The following is a 20262-nucleotide window of genomic DNA, read 5'->3' as shown; positions in this document are numbered from 1 at the left end:
CTAAAAATCATACTTGGTAAAGAAATATTGAACACAGCTCTCCTGATAATGGAAATGAGTTAAGTATAGCCCTCATCATCAAGTCTAGTCAATACTATAGAAGACGTTCTAGCCAGAGCAAAAACGCCAGAATAAGAGAGAAGAATCACAATACTTGGAAATGGAGAAATAAGATGGTAATTATTTCCTAATCTTGTAACATACCCAGAAAATTCAAAAGAATCTACAGATAAGCTATTTGTATTGTTTTTTTAAAGATAGCTTAACAAGGGTCTTCCCAGGTGGTGCAATGGTAAGAATCTGCCTGCCAATGCAGGAGCTGAAGGAGATGCAGGTTCAATCCCTGGTGAAAAAGATCCCCTGGAGGAGGGCAAGACAACCCACTCCAGTATCCTTGCTTGGAGAATCCCAGGGACAGAGGAGCCCGGTGGGAGTTAGACATGACTAAACATGCAGGCAGCGCTTTAACTTACAAAAATCAATTTTTGTTTCTAAGTACTAGAAACAATTTTAAAAACTGAAATTAAAAAGATTCCCTTTATGATAGCAAATATCTAGAAATAAATCTAACAAATGATGTATAAGCTCTCTACAACAAACACTACATGATTATAAGGAGAGAAATTAAAGATTATCTAAGGAGATGGAAGTAAAGCTACATGCATAGATTGGGAGACTCAATATTGTTAGGATAATTAATATTGTTAAGATGTCCCAAATTTGATCTATAGTTTCAGCCTTCTCTCAATTAACATCCCAGAAGTAGTTCTCTTGGTATCTGATAAGCCAATTCAAAATTTATATGGAAATGAAAACGACCATGGATACCCAAAGAGTATCTTGAAAAATAAAAACAAAAGTGAAAGACTTAAATCAAATAAATGTTATAAATTAATGTTTAATAAATTTAAACATTTATTATAAAGCTAAACAATTAAGATAGTGTTGATTTAGTGCAGAGACAAATAGACCAGTGGAAAGAAATAAACAATGCAGAAACAGACCCCAAACTTGAGTTAGGCAAAGGTGATATTTTGAAAAGGGAAATGAGACACCTATCAATAAATATTGCTAGCTCAGTTGGATGAACATGAATGCAGCCAAACATACACAGCACATACTATATGAAAAGAACAATTATAGATGCACAAAATTCATTTATTAATTAAAATGTTACATTTTTAAGTGAATTTTGTATTGTGGCCCTTGACTACTTTTAAAATTTAGCCATTTAGTTTTACCTTGACAAGCCAATGGTCCAACCCCACCCACTGGGTGAAACCTCCACAATAAAAAGGAACCACACACCACCAGAATACAGAAAGGCCATTCCAAACACAGCAATCTAAACAAGATGAAAAGGCAGAGAAATACCCAACAGGTAAAGGAACATGAGAAATGCCCACCAAGCCAAACAAAAGAAGAGGAGATAGGGAATCTACCTGAAAAAGAATTTAGAATAATGATAATAAAAATTATCCAAAATTTTTTCTTATAATGTGTTCATTTTTATAAGTACTTTTCAATTTGGAATTTGGTATTTTTTTTAAAAAGTCTCCTCAAATTGTATAAGCTTTGGATAAAATCATCATAAATCTGCCTCTGGTTATATCAGCTTCACTTAACAAATGGTTAAGGGATGGAAATGTGTAACTAGAGTGTGGGATGTTGGACTTCAAGATTTCTGAGATGCAATCACATTATATAAGGTTAAGATCTCAAGTATTGCCCTAGAGATGAGCAGACGTGGAGGGGGAGACTACGTTATTGCAATAAACACATCCAGAATTCAAGACCTTCATTTTTCAGTGAATTATTCTAGATGTTGAACTTTCCTAGATTTAGATGTGTCAGATCTAGATAAGACTCCAACCAGGAGAGCTGAAGTTCATGATGTTGAGCCAAGTCTTAACCCTTTCATAGAACAAGACTAGATAACTCTTGAAGAGAGGATGGTAAACAACAGAGATGGGGGGAATGTCAAAAACTGTGCTATGATTTTTCTGAGCCTCAAAATGGATGAAGTTCCAAATATTGGAGAAGTAGCAGTCTGGAATGGATAGGGTTAACTAACCTTATCTTCTTCAGGCCAATTCCTCATTCAAACTCTTATGCATATGCACCTAGTGCACACTTTATTAATTATCACTATGCCTTATTAACTTGTCTGTGTCATTCAACTGGCTATGAATTTCTGGAGGAAATGAATGGAAGCTATATCAGATCTATTTGTTTAAATACATATAAGTTGTATTTGGGAAATCCTGCTTTTTAATCATTTTTTTCTAATGTCTACTATAAAGGAGAAACTTTCTAAATGTTTATTGCATTAAGAATGAAGAATAAATGATATATGTCATTTCCTATGATGTGACTCTCTTTTCTACTCTTTATTTTTGTTAGCTACTACTTTCCCCTAACATCAGTTTTCAACACTGGCTAAGTGTTTTTCTCCTCCAGAGACATGCCTTGAAAATTTATGAGCATGTCCTGGAATATTTTTGAAAATGGAGGTTCAGTGTTCTGGCTCACCTGGATTAATTTCATTTTTAAACTGTACTTTGAAATTTATTGTCCTCATTTTGTCCCTGGTCCTTCTAAATTTTTCACTGACTCAGATTAATCTCAACTTTCTGGGCTGACCTTAATGTTGTCACTTGAATGGAGAAGGTAGCTTTCTGGATGTCAATATTTCATTTCAGGAATAGGAAAGGTTGATTTACTATAGGTAAATTCAATCTCATAGCAAAATAGATGCTTTTATTTAAGGTTGATAATCCTTTTACAATGAAAGTGTTATGGTGTTTTGTTTGTCTAAAAGCAGCCTCTGATTCTTCAACCTTAAGACAGTTAATACAGAGGTGTTCTCACTTAATTTTTATATGTGGCTTTAAACCAGATTTCATTTTGGGGAAATAGACACAATGAGCTCACATCCACCATGAATTGGCTGACTACTTGGCACGCTTTCCTTTACTGTAACTCTGATTTAGTGTGTGGAAGCAAACATTGGTTAAATACCCTCTACAAGTCAAGCACAGACCTAATGCCATGACATTGTCTAATTTATCCTTCTTATGACTTTAGGCACCATCATTCCACTTTAAAAATGAAGAAATGGAAATGTAAAGGAATTAAGTAACTGGTCCATGTTTAGCTAGTAAGATGCAGAGTCAGCATTCAAACCCTGGTTGTTCAGACTTCTGTGGTTTTTCACTCCACCATACTGTTTTGTCTTTCCCATCTGTTAAAAAACAGAAAGGAATTCATGTCAAAATACTGGAAAGTAGTCACAGTGCTTACATCTTCTCAGAAAAAAATCCATGTATCAATTCAAGAATCTATCCTCCACATTGTTAATATCCAGTTAAAGGCTGCTGCTTCAAAGAAGCCTTCTTTCCTACTCTGATCCACAGTCATCTTTGCCTTCTCTGAATACCTACCAGGCATTTCTTTGATTTCTCTCTGTTAGGGAGTAATAGTGCTAGTGTCTCATCTCCTTGGTCTCTTACGTGCACTTTGTTTTCCTTAAAAACCTAACATTTTGGCCATGCTGCACAGCTGCAAGCTGTAGGAAGCTCCTACTTCCTCAACTAGGGATTGAACCAGCATCCTCAGCAGTGAAAGCATGGAGTCCCAACCACTGGACTACCAGCGAAGTTCTCCAAAAGCCTATACTTTTCTAAAGCAAATACTTTCTGTATACTTTTTAAATGTTTATTATTGGACTTAGACAAGAACTAGGATCATAGCAGAATGAGAATCAGTTTTCAACTCATGTTGAATTGAAAGAGATTCACATATAAAGAAAATAAACTATTTTTTAATTAAAATATGAAGCTAGAGTCATATGATCTTTCAAGTCCATATTGTTTTTGGTGATGATAAGGTTTATATTACTTTCAACATTTTATAGCTCTTTTTGAAGACTTTGCTTCCCTTCATTCTATTGTTGGTTAAATTATTTGAAAAGTACCACAAACTAGCTTCAGCAATACATGATGTTCAAGCTGGTTTTAGAAAAGGCAGAGGAACCAGAGATCAAGTTGCCAACATCTGCTGGATCATCAAAAAAGCAAGAGAGTTCCAGAAAAACATCTACTTCTGCTTTATTGACTATGCCAAAGCCTTTGACTGTGTGGATCACAATAAACTGTGGAAAGTTCTTAAAGAGATGGGCATACCAGACCACCTGAGCTGCCTCTTGAGAAACCTGTATGCAGGTCAGGAATCAACAGTTAGAACTGGACATGGAACAACCGACTGGTTCCAAATAGGAAAAGGAGTAAGTCAAGGCTGTATATTGTCACCCTGCTTATTTAACTTATATGCAGAGTACATCATGAGAAATGCTGGGCTGGAAGAAGCACAAGCTGGAATCAAGATTGCCGAGAGAAATATCAATAACCTCAGTTATGCAGATGACACCACCCTTATGGCAGAAAGTGAAGAAGAACTAAAGTGCCTCTTGATGAAAATGAAAGAGGAAAGTGAAAAAGTTGGCTTAAAGCTCAACATTTAGAAAACTAAGATCATGGCATCTGGTCCATCACTTCATGGCAAATAGGTGGGGAAACAGTGGAAACAGTGGCTGACTTTATTTTTCTGGGCTCCAAAATCAGTGCAGATGGTGATTGCAGCCATGAAATGAAAAGACGCTTACTCCTTGGAAGGAAAGTTATGACCAACGTAGACAGCATACTTAAAAGCAGAGACATTACTTTACCAAGAAAGGTCCGTCTAGTCAAGGCTATGGTTTTTCCAGTGGTCATGTATGGATGTGAGAGTTGGACTATAAAGAAAGCTGAGTCCCGAAGAATTGGTGCTTTTGAACTGTGGTGTTGGAGAAGACTCTTGAGAGTCCCTTGGACTGCAAGGAGATCCAACCAGTCCATCCTAAAGGAGATTAGTCCTGGGTGTTCATTGGAAGGACTGATGTTGAAGCTGAAACTCCAATACTTTGTCCACCTCATGCGAAGAGCTGACTCATTTGAAAAGACCCTGATGCTGGGAAAGATTGAAGGCAGGAGGAGAAGGGGATGACAGAGGATGAGATGGTTGGATGGCCTCACTGACTCGATGGACATGGGTTTGGGTGAACTCCGATAGTTGGTGATGGACAGGGAGGCCTGGCGTGCTGTGGTTCATGGGTCGCGAAGAGTCGGGACATGACTGAGTGACTGAACTGAACTGAACCACAAACTAGAGAGTCAGAAGTGGTTGGGTTTTAATAGCAGCACTGCTATTGAATTGTTGGATGTCCTTGAGTCATTTATTTTGCCTCCCTGACTCTCAATTTCTTCAGTTGTTAGAATAAAAATAATGATAGCACCTATCTCATTGGATTTCATATGACAATACATCTAAAGTATCCAAACAATACTTGACAAATAATTGGCACTCAGCAAACATATATTCCCTTTCTTCCCTTAACATTTTCTCAAATCTAGTCTTATCTTTTCCAGCTTACACATAAGGGAAATGAGGAGTTTTCAGGACACAGATCAGATGTGTCCAGATCAATCTTCCTTATCAGGATGCTCGGCATACTTTTATGCTTCTTTCCCAACTACACCTCTGCTCTTCGGGGTCTACTACCTGGCTCCCACCTCCACCTGCTGAAACTCCAGCACCATCTCCTCAGGAGAGCCTTCCTTCATTCTTCCAGCTGGAGCACCATCTCTGTCAGCTCCCCCTAACATTGGACAGAGTATGTTATCTCTGTTCATGGTATCTCTTACAATATTTATCACATTCCATTGTCATAGATTTCACCATTGTCTCATTTCATCTAAGCACAAGGATCAGACACATTCCACTGCATACTCAAACTACATTCAGAGTTTCAAGGAGCCCCCTCCTTTTATCTGTGGAGCTCATGAAGGTCTGGCATCACTGTAAAGAAAAGCATCCATGTGGGTCAATTAGGAAAGGCTCAGCAAATCCTTGGGGCCCTGGTCGGCATGAATTTCTGGATGATCAATGATCAACACATACAGGACTCTTAATGAAAAGTGATCAGCAAAGACAGAATAGCTAATGGACAGGCAATATGGGGAATCCTTTGGGTTTTCCCTTTTTGTTGGGAAAGGAAAGAAATAGGCAGAACCTCAATGCTGACTCCATTCCCCCTTACATTGTCCCCTCTGTTATTTACCCAATCCCTGGCCATATCATTGTCCTACAAGAGTAAACCTCATACTCTTCTTTAACCTGTATGACCATCATCCTGTATTTATCCCCCTGAATTTTTTCTTATTCTTTTTCCAGATCTCCATTGAAGCATAAGCTCTATTTTACTTCTATCGGGATCTTCTCTTTTGATTCCCCCAAAGTTCAGCCAAACATTTCCTCTTATAAATCAAAAGCTTTTGCTTTCAATTATTGTGTCTGATGTGGACTTCAAGAGACTATTTTGAAGTTGAAAAAAAGTCAGCTTTTTTCCTCTGTGCTTTAACAATTCTGATTCTCAAATTTATTTTGTCAATGTCTCTGACTAAGGAAAAGGTCACATACAAAAAAGAGCAGAAAGGAAAATTATCAAGATTGATATTTCAGAATAATATTTTTGACACAACTTTATTTTATCAATATTTGCATACATCACATCTCTTCCAAAAAGCATAAACTCTTTCAAGCCAAAAGTTTAATCTTATCTCTCTTTATATCTTTTCAAAGTACCAAGCAAATATTTTGTCTTGCATAGAGTAAGTAAATAGTATGTATTTATTCAATTAAATTGAAAAAGCACAATATACATTTTTGAAAATCCAAGGGCAAAGCCACATGGAAGAACTTGGGGGCATAATATAATAAATACACAGACACTGCGTTATGCTAATAAATTGATTCAGATATGTAAAGCAACAGAACTTTAAAAATTAAAAACATGCAGAATATTATATTATCTTTGCCTAGAAGGCCACATTATAAAAACATGTTAGTGGGATAAATGACACAAAATTAAATGTTTATACATCCAGCTGAAATTCTGTATTCCATCTAAGTAACTTGTTCCATCTAATTGACTTGTTTGATTAGTTGTACCTGTGCAGCCAACTCGAAACCAAATTATTTTTATAATATTAGTAAATATTATTTGGAGATATTACAAATGAAGTTTAAAACCTCTTTCTTCTTATTTTAGGTGTGTAATATATTGTCTGCCTGATATAATTCTTTCATTATACTTTATGCATTTAATTCTACTCATGAATAGTACTATTTTGTTTAGTTGTTCTTTTCATGGCTATTGTTTTTCTTCAGGTGACAAAGGGGAAAAGGGTTTGCCTGGAATACCTGGGGGAAAAGGCAAAGCAGGTATAATATGCTCATTTTTTTTCTTTTTAAAATTAATTTTTATTGTAGTGTGGTTGCTTTACAAAGTTGTATTAGTTTCTACTATATAGCAAAATGAATCAGCCACATCTTCTTTATCCATTCCTCTGTTGATAGATATTTAGGTTGCTTTTCTTTTTAATTTTTAGCATCATTACAAAACTATTTATCTCAAAAATAAATGTATTTAATAGAAGAACAATAGTCTGTTCAGTGTGATTAACCTCCTTTTCCTTGGGCCAGAGGAAAGGAGGGAAGGAAATTCTCCTCTCTCTCAAGTGGTGACTTTTCAGGCCCTATGGAACGGGTAGAAGGAAAGTGGTTCATTCCACCTCTGCTACGCTTGCTTGAGGAAGCAAATCAGGAAGCAGTCCTCATCCCCCTAGGCCAAGAGGAAAATCCACAAGGACCTCAACAATAGGACCAGCAATAGACTCAGCCTTTCACCAGAGTTTCAACCAAACATTGGCCAAGCATTTTGTCACCAGCAAACTGGCCTGATGAAGCGAGGCCTGGTGGTCACAGAACATGCATCAGTGGCCTGGGAGCCTCTCCCTGATACTGAAAACAGGACTCTTTCCAGTGCTTGATGCAGGGAAAGACAGTAGCTCATTCCTGCTCCTGCTGCTGCTGCCAAGTCGCTTCAGTCGTGTCCGACTCCGTGCGACCCCGCAGACGGCGGCCCACCAGGCTCCGCTGTCCCTGGGATTCTCCAGGCAAGGACACTGGAGTGGGTAGCTCATTCCTAGTGAGCTTCAATTATTTCTATCCATAAAGGTGTGAATGTGTGCATTCTTAATTGCTCAGTTGTATCCGACTCTTTGTAACCCCGTGGACTATAGCCTGCCAAGCTTCTCTGTCCATGGGATTTTTCCAGCAAGAATACTGGAGTGGGTTGCCATTTCCTCCTCCAGGGTATCTTCCCAACCCAAGGGATCAAACCCGCATCTCTTGCATCTCCTGCATTGGCAAGTGGATTCTCTACCACTGAGCCACCTGGGAAGCCCCTATCCATAAAGATGTAGAGAAGCCTACTTGTAAGAGCTGTTTTAAATTCCTTATATTTAACTGTGAATATGGATGAATAAAGCCACAGAATTTTTTCTCCCTTTGGCTAGTAAAATTCATTTTTCTTTTCAACCATCAGAGAAAAAAGCAAATGAAAGTATTGACATGAAGCATCCACTAAATAGGAAAAAAAATCATTTGAAATTTACATCATTTTCCTTACTCTTTTTTCTCTGCCACATTATCAGTAGGTGATTGACAAGGTAAATAAGTGAAGGGGAATTAGTGGCAGAAATTAAAATCGTAGTTAATCCACAAATGCAACAACTTGCTCTTAAAATTATAAGATGAATCTATTTACATGACTTAAACTTAGTCCTCAAAATGTTAAGCTATACTCCAAATGGATAATCAGAATTAATATTAATGTCATCATGAAAGGTTTCTCCCATCTTGGAAGAGTTATGTGCGCCAACGAACAATACAGTAACACAAGAGAAAACTAGAAATACGTTTTTAAAATGCTGTAAAGATTTTATTCTGAGACTGTAGAGGTACATTCTGTGTTCAACAAAAATGCCAAATGGTTCACAATATGTGAGCAGTGGTTTGTCATGCTTACTGTTCTTTAAAAAAAAACTGGTTTAGAACTCTGTTTTAACTCCTTCAAAATATTGTAAAAGATATATTCTGAATTCCTGTGTATTGGAAACCTTGTCTTTAATAAAAGATGAAAAGCATCGCCATTCACAGAAAGACATAGCTAGACTAGAAAAAGGCTGTAAATATTGGGAAGAGAGCAGTTGCCCTTCTTATCCATTCTTCATGGGCATCAACATGAATTGAGAACTTTGTCATTTAAAAGGTACTGTCTGTGATTGTGGAAGATACCGAAAAGTTGTTGGACAACTAGACATCAGTGTGGCTCGCCTTAAGGCTTCGATGAAGTTTGTCAAGAATGGTGAGTCTATTCTCGTTTGCTTTGTTGTTTGTTTGTATTTATCCATGGATTTATCTCTTTCAAGATGGCAATTCTGGGATTTTCTTGGCTGTCTCGTGGTTAGGGCTCTGCCCTTCCATTGCAGGGGGCATGGTTTTGATCTCCAGTTGAGGAACCAAGATCTTGAATGTCACATGACCAAAATAAATAAATAAATACAAATTTAAAAATAAAGTAATCTCTTTCTTAAAGAAACAAAAACCAACAAACCACTGCAATTCTAATATCTCTAGCAGGAACTAACTTAGTTTGGGCAAAGATTATTGAGATAGAGTCACCAGGTTAGAGATCTCTTAAAATTCTGATTATCCACTTAGTACACTTCAGGCCCTGTGGACATACATATGTGCATTCCTATAGGTAGAAAAGGGGATTTTAGTGAGAGAGGGAAATGGAGAAAAGGCAGAATTTGACTAGCTGGGCCTTAAAAAAAAAGAGACAAGAGCCAAACAACCAGCATCTTAGAAGATAAAAATAGTAATGAAAACAGGAGTTGCTTTGTTGCTTACTTGCAATAATACTAATTGTTATGATTAGACTGAAGTTTAGAGAGATTACCTTGCCCATAGATACACGCTATTGAGCAGTGGAGGAAGGATTTGAATACAAGTTTCACTGACTCCTCTACCCTCAGTACAAATGAATGAGAACATTATGCATTTCTCTAAACTGTGCAGTAGTCTCTGTTAGCCATTTTTGTTTTCTCTCGTATTTCCCCAGGGTGGTTAGCAGTGAAACCCTTAAAGTGCGGCTTGTGTGCTCTCTCCTGAGACAGTGTGAATCGGAGCTGTTCTAGTTGCTGTCACAATTGCTTTCACTTTGTTGTACTTTTATTTATTGGGTTGACCAAAAAGTTCATTCGGAGTTTCCCATACAATGGTACAGAAATATTATAATCCAGTCATATTTATTTACATTAGTAGAGGCACACAAATGCTGTCTTGTGCCCATCCTCATCTTGTAATACTAGAGGCATAGGAAATGTTTGATATTAATTAACCCTCAGTTATAACTCTGGTTATAACCTGTACAAAGGCTGCCTCTGACCTGACTTCAACCCCAATGAATAAACCAAACTCCAGAGGTTTAACATAGTGCCATAGTTCTTAACATTTGAGTACTCATAGTTTTATTTGTAAATTTTAACTTATAGGCCCTGAAGTGTATATATACATATATATGTGTGTATGTGTGTGTGTTTGGACCACAAAGCCCTAAATATATATAGCGTATCATGATCTTGGGATGATACTGACTTCCTAATTCTGTCCTGAATCTTACTCAGAAGCTCAATCTACTTTATGTACCGGAAGTGAAGTATGTGTTGTTGTTCAGTTTGCTGAATCCTGTCCAATTCCTTGCGACCCCATGGACTGCAGCATACCAGTCTTCCCTGTCCTTCACTGTCTCCTGGAGCTTGCTCAAACTCATGTCCATGGATTCACTGATGTCATCCAACCATCTCATTCTCTGTGGCCCTCTTCTCCTCTTGCCTTCAATCTTTCCCATCATCAGGGTCTTTTCAAATGAGTCGGCTCTTCACATCAAGTGGTCAAAGTATTGGAGCTTCAGCTTCAGCATTAGTCTTTCCAATGAATATTCAGGATTGATTTCCTTTAGGATTGACTGATTTGATCTCCTTGCAGTCCAGAAGTGAAGTATAGACCATCTCAATTGATACATATATTCACAATATAGAAATCTGGCCAGAAGTGGATGAGATTCTGTATTATTTCTGTATCAGTCCAATAAGCCTTTACCACTACCCTGCACTGTTGCAGGCACTGAGACGACAGAGTGACAAGGACATGGTCATGGGCCTTAGGATGTTCACAAGCTTAAGAGATACACAATTAGGCTAAAATGTGTTGAGTGCTATGAAGTGAAGGGGTCAGTGGAACAGAGGGAGAAAGCACAATAGCCCCTGTCTCTGTCCAGGGACATTGGAAAGGCTCTTATAGAAGAAAGCATTTTGACTAAAATCTAAAGGATGGGTAGGAATTTGCCAGATGAGGCACTAAGAAGACTTTCCAGGCATGAAAGGCATGGAAGGGGAAGAGAGAAGGGCATGTTCATGGAACTGTAAGGGTGGCAAAAGCATAAACTAGGGGGGGAAAGATTGTCTGAGATGAGCTGGGTGACTGTTCATATAATACATCTTTGTCCAAACAGCTCTCTGCTTCACGTTGTGTGGGAAGAAAAGGAGGAAAGACAGGGGAGGACCAATGACAGGAGTTGGTTCTCCATCAGACAACTACAAAGGCGGGCAAAACACGGAAGCAGTGCCTACCGTGTTACCGTGTTACCGATAGGCAAAAGAATTGTTAAATCTTGAATAAATTAATTTAAATCTAGCAATATTACATACTTAGCTTTTCTCTGTTTGAGACAGATAATCACGTTCTTCTTTTCCTCACTTCGAAGTCATAGCAGGGATTAGGGAAACCGAAGAGAAATTCTACTACATCGTGCAGGAGGAGAAGAACTACAGGGAATCCCTGACCCACTGCCGCATCCGGGGTGGCATGCTGGCCATGCCCAAGGACGAAGCTGCCAACACGCTGCTGGCTGACTACGTCTCCAAGAGTGGCTTCTTCCGGGTGTTCATCGGGGTGAACGACCTTGAGAGGGAGGGTCAGTATGTGTTCACTGACAACACTCCCCTGCAGAACTACAGCAACTGGAAGGAGGGTGAGCCCAGCGACCCCTATGGCCACGAGGACTGTGTGGAGATGCTGAGCTCAGGCAGATGGAATGACACCGAGTGCCATCTTACCATGTACTTTGTCTGTGAATTCGTCAAGAAGAAAAAGTAACTTCCCTCTCCCTACGCATTCGTCATTTCCCTGTGACTACTGTCCCTGTTATTTTTATCCATCCTTTTGTAATTGCACTAGATTCATTCTGACTCCAGGCAAGTGAGAAATGCTAGACTAAATTTTGGGATCTTCATCGCCATGCTTATCCACGATGATTTTGATCATTTTCATACATGGTATGTTATTGATTCAGTAGCTCATCAGGTTACAGGTCCCAAGAGAGAACTTGAATCACTCGTTGTATAGGAGATGGTTGTCTACTTCTCAAATGGAATGCTAAGAGACATTTGCTCTGTTGACTCTCTCTAAGGCCCTAAACCACTGTCTATATGGCCTAGTGGATGATGAATTGGACAGTGGGTTGAAGATGACTAGGCTCAAAGCCAGATATATGAGAAGGCTTCTATTAGTAATGTCAAGGTACTATCTGTCTTTGAACCCAAGGTCCCCAGTTCTTTGACCAGTCACCCACCATGGCCATAGCCACACTTGCAAGGTCCTCTGTTTGCACAGACATAGAAATACTTTAACCTTAAATCTCTATATGAAGACCTTCTAGCTTAGTGACCTATTCTAGGCCATATGGAATCATGTAGTTAAATGTTATGCTTCTGACTGACAGCCTTCACTGAAGTATACCAAACATGGGCCACCTTTCTGTACACCCACAACTTAATCCCAGGCCTCCAGATGTTAACCCTCTGATCTGAGGAAAAGGGAACTCCAGAAATTGAAAAGATAAAGAGAGAAACAAATATTGTATATTAATGCATATATGTGGAATCTAGGAAAATGGTACAGATGAATCTATTTGCAGGGTAGGAATAGAGATGCAGATGTGGTGAACAGTCATGTGGAAATGGGGAAGAGGGAGTGAGGATGAATTGGGGGGTGTGGATTGATATATTTGTACGCCATGTGTGAAACATATAGCTAGCAGGAAGCAGCTGCTTAGCACAGGGAGCTCGCTGGCACTCTACGGTGACCTGGAAAGGTAGGATGGGGGAGAGGGAGGGGGCTCCAGAAGATAGGGGATATATGCACACGTATAGCTGATGTACTTGGTGGCATAGCAGAAACTAACACAGCATTGCAAAGCAACTATGCAGCCCCGCCCAAAAAAGGACCCTCCCAAAAGAGAAAAGCTTAGTTCCCAAACAGTATTATTTATAATCTTCTGCTAAGATGACCCCCTTCTATTAATATGTCTCCATTTTTTCCCTCATCTTAGGTTTATCCATAGCAACTTTCCTTCTCCTGGGCATGGAGAATGAGGGAAAGAGTTTGTGAAGCCTTCAGAGAACTCTGGGAGCTTCACAGGGCTAACATCATGTCTCTAAGGTCTTTGTCTGCCTCTAATATATCACTCATGGTGACATTTCATGGCAGGTGCTTTATTCTGTGTAACTGTGTGTTGTAAAAACCCCACATCAGTGGTGCTTTCCTATGATATCACAAGATGTCATTTCCTATGATGTCATTTCCTATGACATTTTTCCTATGACATCAAAACAATGTGTCAAGTATGGCATTTGGAACTTGCCTAAGACTCACCTATATTATAATACTAAGCTGTTAAAATTCTACTTTGAACTGCAGTTCAAACCTCAAAGCAGCTCTCGTTTGAAATTTAAAACTAAAAGTTCAGCCAAACCCTAGATTATCCCCTTGTAAACTGCTGCTCCAGTTATAGTTTGTGACATATAATTAGACTGTTTAAAATGCTGGCAAAACAGTTAATGAAGTAAGAGAAACAGATCAACAACATATGTTCACCTTAAACCATCTGTTCATGATTTCATCCATGACTAACTGGTTATGAGAATGGATTTAATTAGGTTATTTCCGAGAATGTTTCAAGGGTCACAAACTCAGGTCCTACAGGGGCCACACAGATGACATAAATAAATGAAGTGGTACAGGTGGGGACCCTGGTACACTGAACACAGATTGCCCTCCTAAAGAAACCAGCTGCTTCTCAGTCATTGCTATTTTTGCCATGAAGTACCCAGTGCCACTATATGGTCTGATATTTAAGAGAAGTCAGAAAGCTGGAAATTTGTGAGATAGTTTTCTATTTTTAAAAGTTGGTGACTTGTGATTCTTAATCTAAATTCTAAGTCATATAAAAGAGTCTGCTAGCCAAAACTGTGACCTCTCCACTTCTCACCTCTGAAGAAAAGTTCTGAAGGTTCTAACTATATAGTAGGTCATTAGGACACAGTGATGTCAAAGTCAAGGTCTCCCATTTATACCACATTCAATTCAGCTCCAAAGTCAAGGCCAGCCATTTATACCACATTCAATTCAGCTCAATAACAGGAATTTGGTCAATGTTTATCATTCATCAGGTTAATAAACTAGTTATGGATTCAGACTTTTGAGAATTATGGCATATTTTGAAAGCAGAGCAATTAAATCAGAATTACAAAGCAAGACATCAGATCAAAGTCAGGATCCCTGGGTAGAATGCCAGCCAAGAGCTCAAGGAACAAGAGTCTAGAAATACTTTGATAGGTAGGTTTAGTCGCTAAGTCGTGTCCTACTCGTGTGACCCCCATGGACTATGTAGCCCGCCAGGCTCCTCTGTCCATGGGATTCTCCAGGCAAGAATACTGGAGTGGGTTGCCATGTCCTCCGCCAAGGTAACTTCCTGACCCAGGGATTGAACCTGGGTCTCCTGTATTGCAGGCAGACTCTCTACCGAATGATCCACCAGGGATCACTTACAGGATGAAAAAGTAGAGAGGGAACAGACACTAAACATTGCCCATAGGCAGCTCACATTGGGACCCATATTCTGAGTTGTTCTAAGCTCCCCTAAGTGTGAATATTAATTATGTGCACTGTTAATGCTATTCTTATTTCTCTTATGATCTTTGTAATAATAACAGCATTTCTCTTAATGACTCATCTTTGCTGCCAATGCTTCCAAGAGAAGATGACAGAGTTTCAGTGAATAGGATTTATCCTGCAATCTTGCCTGGGGGAACTTTAGAAGACACCACACACTTGATTAGATTTGCAGTGAAACTTACTTTGTGCTTACAAAATAAATGCCCTCACATATTTATTTTCCCTGTAATCCTGATAAACTCTAAGTATGAAGGGCAGACATTTTTAATGTCATCTTCCCAAAGAGAATACTGAGGTCCAGGGAAGCTAGACAATTTACCAAAATCAATTTGTGAGAAAAGCAGAACTCCAGCCTGCTGATCGAAGCTGTCAACCCAGTGTTCTCTCCTGATTTTACTCTTATTTTAAATGGAATTTCATCCATGATTCTCTTGTGATAACAGAGGCTCAGATAATCTCTCTTGATTATTTTCCGAAGTTAAAGATTAGGGCTAATTAACAGAGATGCTAGGAATTCAGAAATGTGTGTTACAGATATGGTACTTGCAGGTTTCTCTTTAAATCTGAGAATGTCTACATGTCATTAATGTGGAGGAGGTGGCCGTGCAGCATCACTGTAGTTTTGCAGATAACTTACAGGCTAACTATAGGGAAAGCAAAACAAATATCTTAAAGACATGATACAAATGAACGTATTTAGAAAATAGAAACAGACTCACGGGCTTAGAGAATGAACTTATGATTGCCAGGGTGGGGGAAAGACAGGGGGAGGGACAGTTAGGGAGCTTGGGGTGGACAGATACACAGTGCTTTATTTAAAATGGATAACCAACAAGGACCTACTTACTGTATAGCAAAGGGAACTCTGCTCAAGTTACGTGGCACCCTGAATGAGAGAGGAGCTTGGGGGAGAATGGATACATGTGTATGTATGGCTGAGTCCCTTCGCTGTCCACCTGAACTGTCACGACGTTGTTAATCGTCTACACTCCAATATAAAACAGAAAGTTTAAAAATATAAAATGAGCAAGTAATTATCTGTCCCATAAAATAATTCAGGAGAGAAATTCCTTAAATAGCATTTAAAATAAATTTCATTCTCAAAAGTGAACTGTTTATTCAACTTTTCAGGAATACAGCTGGGCATTTCCCAAGGATGACACAAAGGTTCCAGGGGATGAAAATTAAAAATTTATTCACAGCTGCACAACACTGCCTTCTCAAAGCAACACATTCTATAACCAGACAAGAGCTTATGTCCAGAGTCATCGCCTAAACACAATAAAAAGGTATAAATGCTGTGTTGAGACACATTTAACAAACATTGATTACACTTTGGATAATTCACCCATAAAAACTACTGGTATTAAAAAAATGTATTTTTTCCTGCTAAGGTGTATGCCCAAATATGAACTGCTTTGATTGTTATTAACCAATTAATTTTCAGCTCTCTGGATTGCATACCCAGAGACATAAAACATCTATGGAATAAGAAAAGTTAGCAAAATAGCAGCACCCACTGCATTTGCCACAGTTATGGTATACATACATTTTTTAATATGAGACTTTCTTTTACTGCCCCCCAACAGATGGCCATAAAGTCCATATCTGAAGGGTTTTAGTAATTTGCTAACCCCATTTGAATTCTTTTTCTTACAGTGAACTAAAATACTTCCCTCTGATTTCCATCTGTCTTTCTGCTGTTTATAACGCTGAAAGGCCTGGCCCTGAGACAAGCTAGGGTAGGCTCTTAATGAAAATACAAATCAGGGCAGGAGAGCTGTGCTCACTGTGGCTTTGGTTACTAAGGTGAATATCAAGTTTTGCACATTTCTCTAAACCTAGATGTTATGCCCTATACCCAGTGACTTCAGATTTTGTTGGTGAGGCATTAGAGGCACAGATAAAGAGTAGAACTAAGATTCAAAGTCATGTGAGCATCTCAAATATAAATAATCTATTTATCGGACTGTCTAAATAGTTCTTTTAGGTTTTTCTGTAAAATGTTACAAAAACCCTGAATGAGCTTCTTGGCCAACCCAGTTTAGGAGAAGGTATATGGTGGACAGGGTTAAACCCCAAGGGAGGAGGTCAATGGTTTGGTAAGACCTCACTGAGTGGGTTCAAGGCAGGTGTCCAATGCCAGTGGGATGAAATCTAGATCAGAGTCCAGATGTGTTAAAATGTACTTGGTGAACAATTGACTTAGGTGGAGAGTAGAGCTCACTAACTCATTAATTCACCAAATATACTTAAGGAGCGTTTAACTATGATATGAGGGCGAGAGGCACAATGAAAAAGGAGACAGATCAGATTCCTAGCCTCATGAACAGAACTCTCCTCTGGCTCATTGAACATCAAGGCTACCGTACTGAAGCCAAAAAGTTAATCCACTGTTGGGGATGGAATATATAAACCTATTCTATTTTTACTCCTACTTCCTCTTCAATGTAACACTTCTTCAAAATTATACTGAAACAAGTCGGACAAGGAAACTTTTTTGATAAAAGTACCACATTACCATTTCTTGAAGAGCAACATTAACATATTTCTTCAAATACATTTTTACATTCCTGTAGGCTGACTAATTTTGATGTGAACAAGAAGTTCCCGCGTCATTGGGTATACCCACCCACACCACTTCTTTAGAAGACAGAATGTATCTTTGTGTCTGTGCTTGGATGAATATTGACCCCTGATAAATGTTCCTCCACATTATTATCTTCTGTGACCTACACCAAAATTCAATGAAACACAGATTTGCCACAGATTGTCACTTTCATAATAAAGACAGGTAGGAAGAAGGGAGAAGTGAATCAGACATTTTATAATTTTTTAAAACGTGAGTATGGTTACCTTGAATTAATCACCATGTTGGCATCTGCAACTAGAAAATAAGACAGACTGTGTCCATACACTTTTAAAATCCATATAACACTTTGGCTGATGTCTTTTTGACTTTAAAACCCTCACACAGGCTAATTTATCAAAAGTTAAGTAAGCCTTATTCTTTGTACAAATCTGGTTGGTGGGCTTTTGGAGGAGGTGAGGGAGATGAAGATCGTCTACAACCCATCCCCTGATACATTTTTAGGATGTCAATTGGGAAGAGTAATCATAAGCTCCATCACAATGTGTGAAAAGCCAAGATACAGAAACATTTCCTAGGTCTTGAGAAAATGAGGTAAGTGGAGACATAATTGCAAAACACATTCAATTTAAATCCAATAAAATCTAGGTGAATATTTTTACTAAGAAGTATAGAAGAATGGGATGGGAGTGGGGTGGGAGGTAGGCTCAAAAGGGAGGGGATATATATGTATACATATGGCTGATTCACGATGTTACACAGCAAAAACTAATGCAACACTTTAAACCAATTATTAATATATTCTAATAAAAAGATTAATATATAAAAAAGAACTATAGCACACATAATGGACAATTGTGGGAGACTCTTTCCTAGGAGATCACAATTTCATGTGCATGTTTCCTGAATCAACTCAGAGAAGACGATTTTGAAGAAATCTTACCAGAAGAGGTATATGTGTTTTTACACATAGATGTTTTCTGGAAATGTTTATGTTTAAAATAATAATATGTTTCAGAATATGTTTTCCCAAGCTCCCTGATTTTTCTGATCTTATCTTTGATTCTGCTGACATTGGTACATTTCAGGGACTCAGTCTCCGGGAAGAATGAAGGATTTTTGTACAGGCACTTACAAGCACCAGAGTTCTCTCATCCACAAAACCAAGATATTATCTTTGCCCTAAAGGACCTTAGGACTTAACGAATAGAGTGAGCCAACACAGGAAGCTATTTCCAACACAGTCCAAAATATTTGTCTCTACATTTGAGAAAAAAGGAAATCCAAAAATACATTTTGAGACACTGGAGTGAAATATCAAAAAACATAGTTTTTTGGTTTTTTTTTTTGAGAAGCTTGGAAATATTTTTTCTGGGTTTTCTAACCCTAAACACCCTTGCACAGACAGATTGGATAAAAAGTGTAGGGCAGGGAATAAATATATATGTTTGTGTCTCCATCTTTGAAAGTGTAAAAGAAAAAAATTCCTAAGCTCTTCTTTCTTCATATAATTTCCTATATTATTGGGGGCGGGATGGAGCATTACATGACTGCTCCTTTTAAAATGTGTTTTAAGTTTTCCTCATTCTTACATTTTCGAAAATTCAAGAGCTCAGGACTTCCCTAGTGGTCCAGTGGTTGAGAACCTGCCTGCCCATGCAGGGCACACAGGTTCGATTCCTGGCCTGGGAAAATCCCACATGCAAAGGGGCAACTGAGCCCATGTGCCACAACTACTGAAGCCTGCACACCCTGGAGCCCGTAGTACACAACAAGAGAAGCCACTGCATTGAGAAGCCCACGAGCCACAACTAGAGAAAGTCCACACATAGCAACAAAGAAGCCCAGCACAACCAAAAAGAAATAAAAAAATTCAACAGCTCAGTATGAAGTAATATGCAGGTCTAACCAATTCATGCCTGTATGAATTTTCAAGATGGTAGGCACAGGGTGAAATTGTGCAAGAAAAAAAAAAAGGGGGGATGTATTCCTTTGATCACCACAAACAAAGCCTCAGGTCCATCTGGACAGAAATAACAAGATATCTGGGTCCTGGTATGTAAACTTCTTACACTGGAAATCTTTACTGTCAAACTTTATAATCACTCCTAAATAATTGGCATTCTTGGGATTCTGAAATCTTACATTTAACATAGTCATGATGGCTTATTAGTTTCTGGGAACTCCTAGCCAGAGTTGTTGGAAAACATCCTCACCCTTGGCAGAAGTATAATTATCACTTAGTTACCAGGATTAGAATTCCTTAGTTCCTTTCTTCTTAACTCGGCTTCTTCCATTGACACCCAGTGATGAAGAGTAAAAGGCAATTCCACTTTATTTCGTGCAAAGATCACTGGAAGTAACCCCACCTTCTTTAGTTTCTGTGCTCAGCATCCATAAGAGATCTTTGGATAAGCATTTGATCTAGAGAATCTCCTTCCCATCAAGTTCAATAGAGTCCACTTCACCTCACCAGAACCAGACAAATTGATTCTAACTGGTATCACAGCTTCGGGAAATATTGTCCTAGAAGAATGCCATTTTTACAGATATACGGAGTAGCTTGGGGTCATAAGCACTTCTCACTATGCCTCTACTGGATGACCTCGGCTGAGGCTATTTGGTGTGGTAAAAGATAATGTGGAAAATAT

At 38.6% G+C, this 20262-nt stretch overlaps 1 protein-coding gene across 4 annotated transcripts in view; it reads left to right on the top strand.

Moving 5' to 3' along the window:
* The window catches only part of COLEC10 (collectin subfamily member 10), a 124188-nt gene extending 108463 nt beyond the window's left edge, over window positions 1-15725 (top strand). For all 4 annotated transcript variants that reach the window (XM_043483218.1, XM_043483215.1, XM_043483216.1 and 1 more), the window contains 3 exons: window positions 7267-7320; window positions 9212-9307; window positions 11771-15725. In XM_043483218.1, coding sequence (XP_043339153.1) covers window positions 7267-7320; window positions 9212-9307; window positions 11771-12162 — 542 coding nt within the window. In that variant the 3' untranslated portion in view covers window positions 12163-15725. The remainder of the gene's footprint in view (window positions 1-7266; window positions 7321-9211; window positions 9308-11770) is intronic.
* The last annotated feature ends 4537 nt before the right edge of the window (window positions 15726-20262 follow it).

The sequence above is a fragment of the Cervus canadensis genome, chromosome 12 (assembly GCF_019320065.1).
Source record: "Cervus canadensis isolate Bull #8, Minnesota chromosome 12, ASM1932006v1, whole genome shotgun sequence".
Classification (NCBI taxonomy): Eukaryota; Metazoa; Chordata; class Mammalia; order Artiodactyla; family Cervidae; genus Cervus; species Cervus canadensis.
The sequence above is the reverse complement of the archived record's forward strand: the minus strand, read 5'-3'. Positions and strand labels throughout refer to the sequence as shown.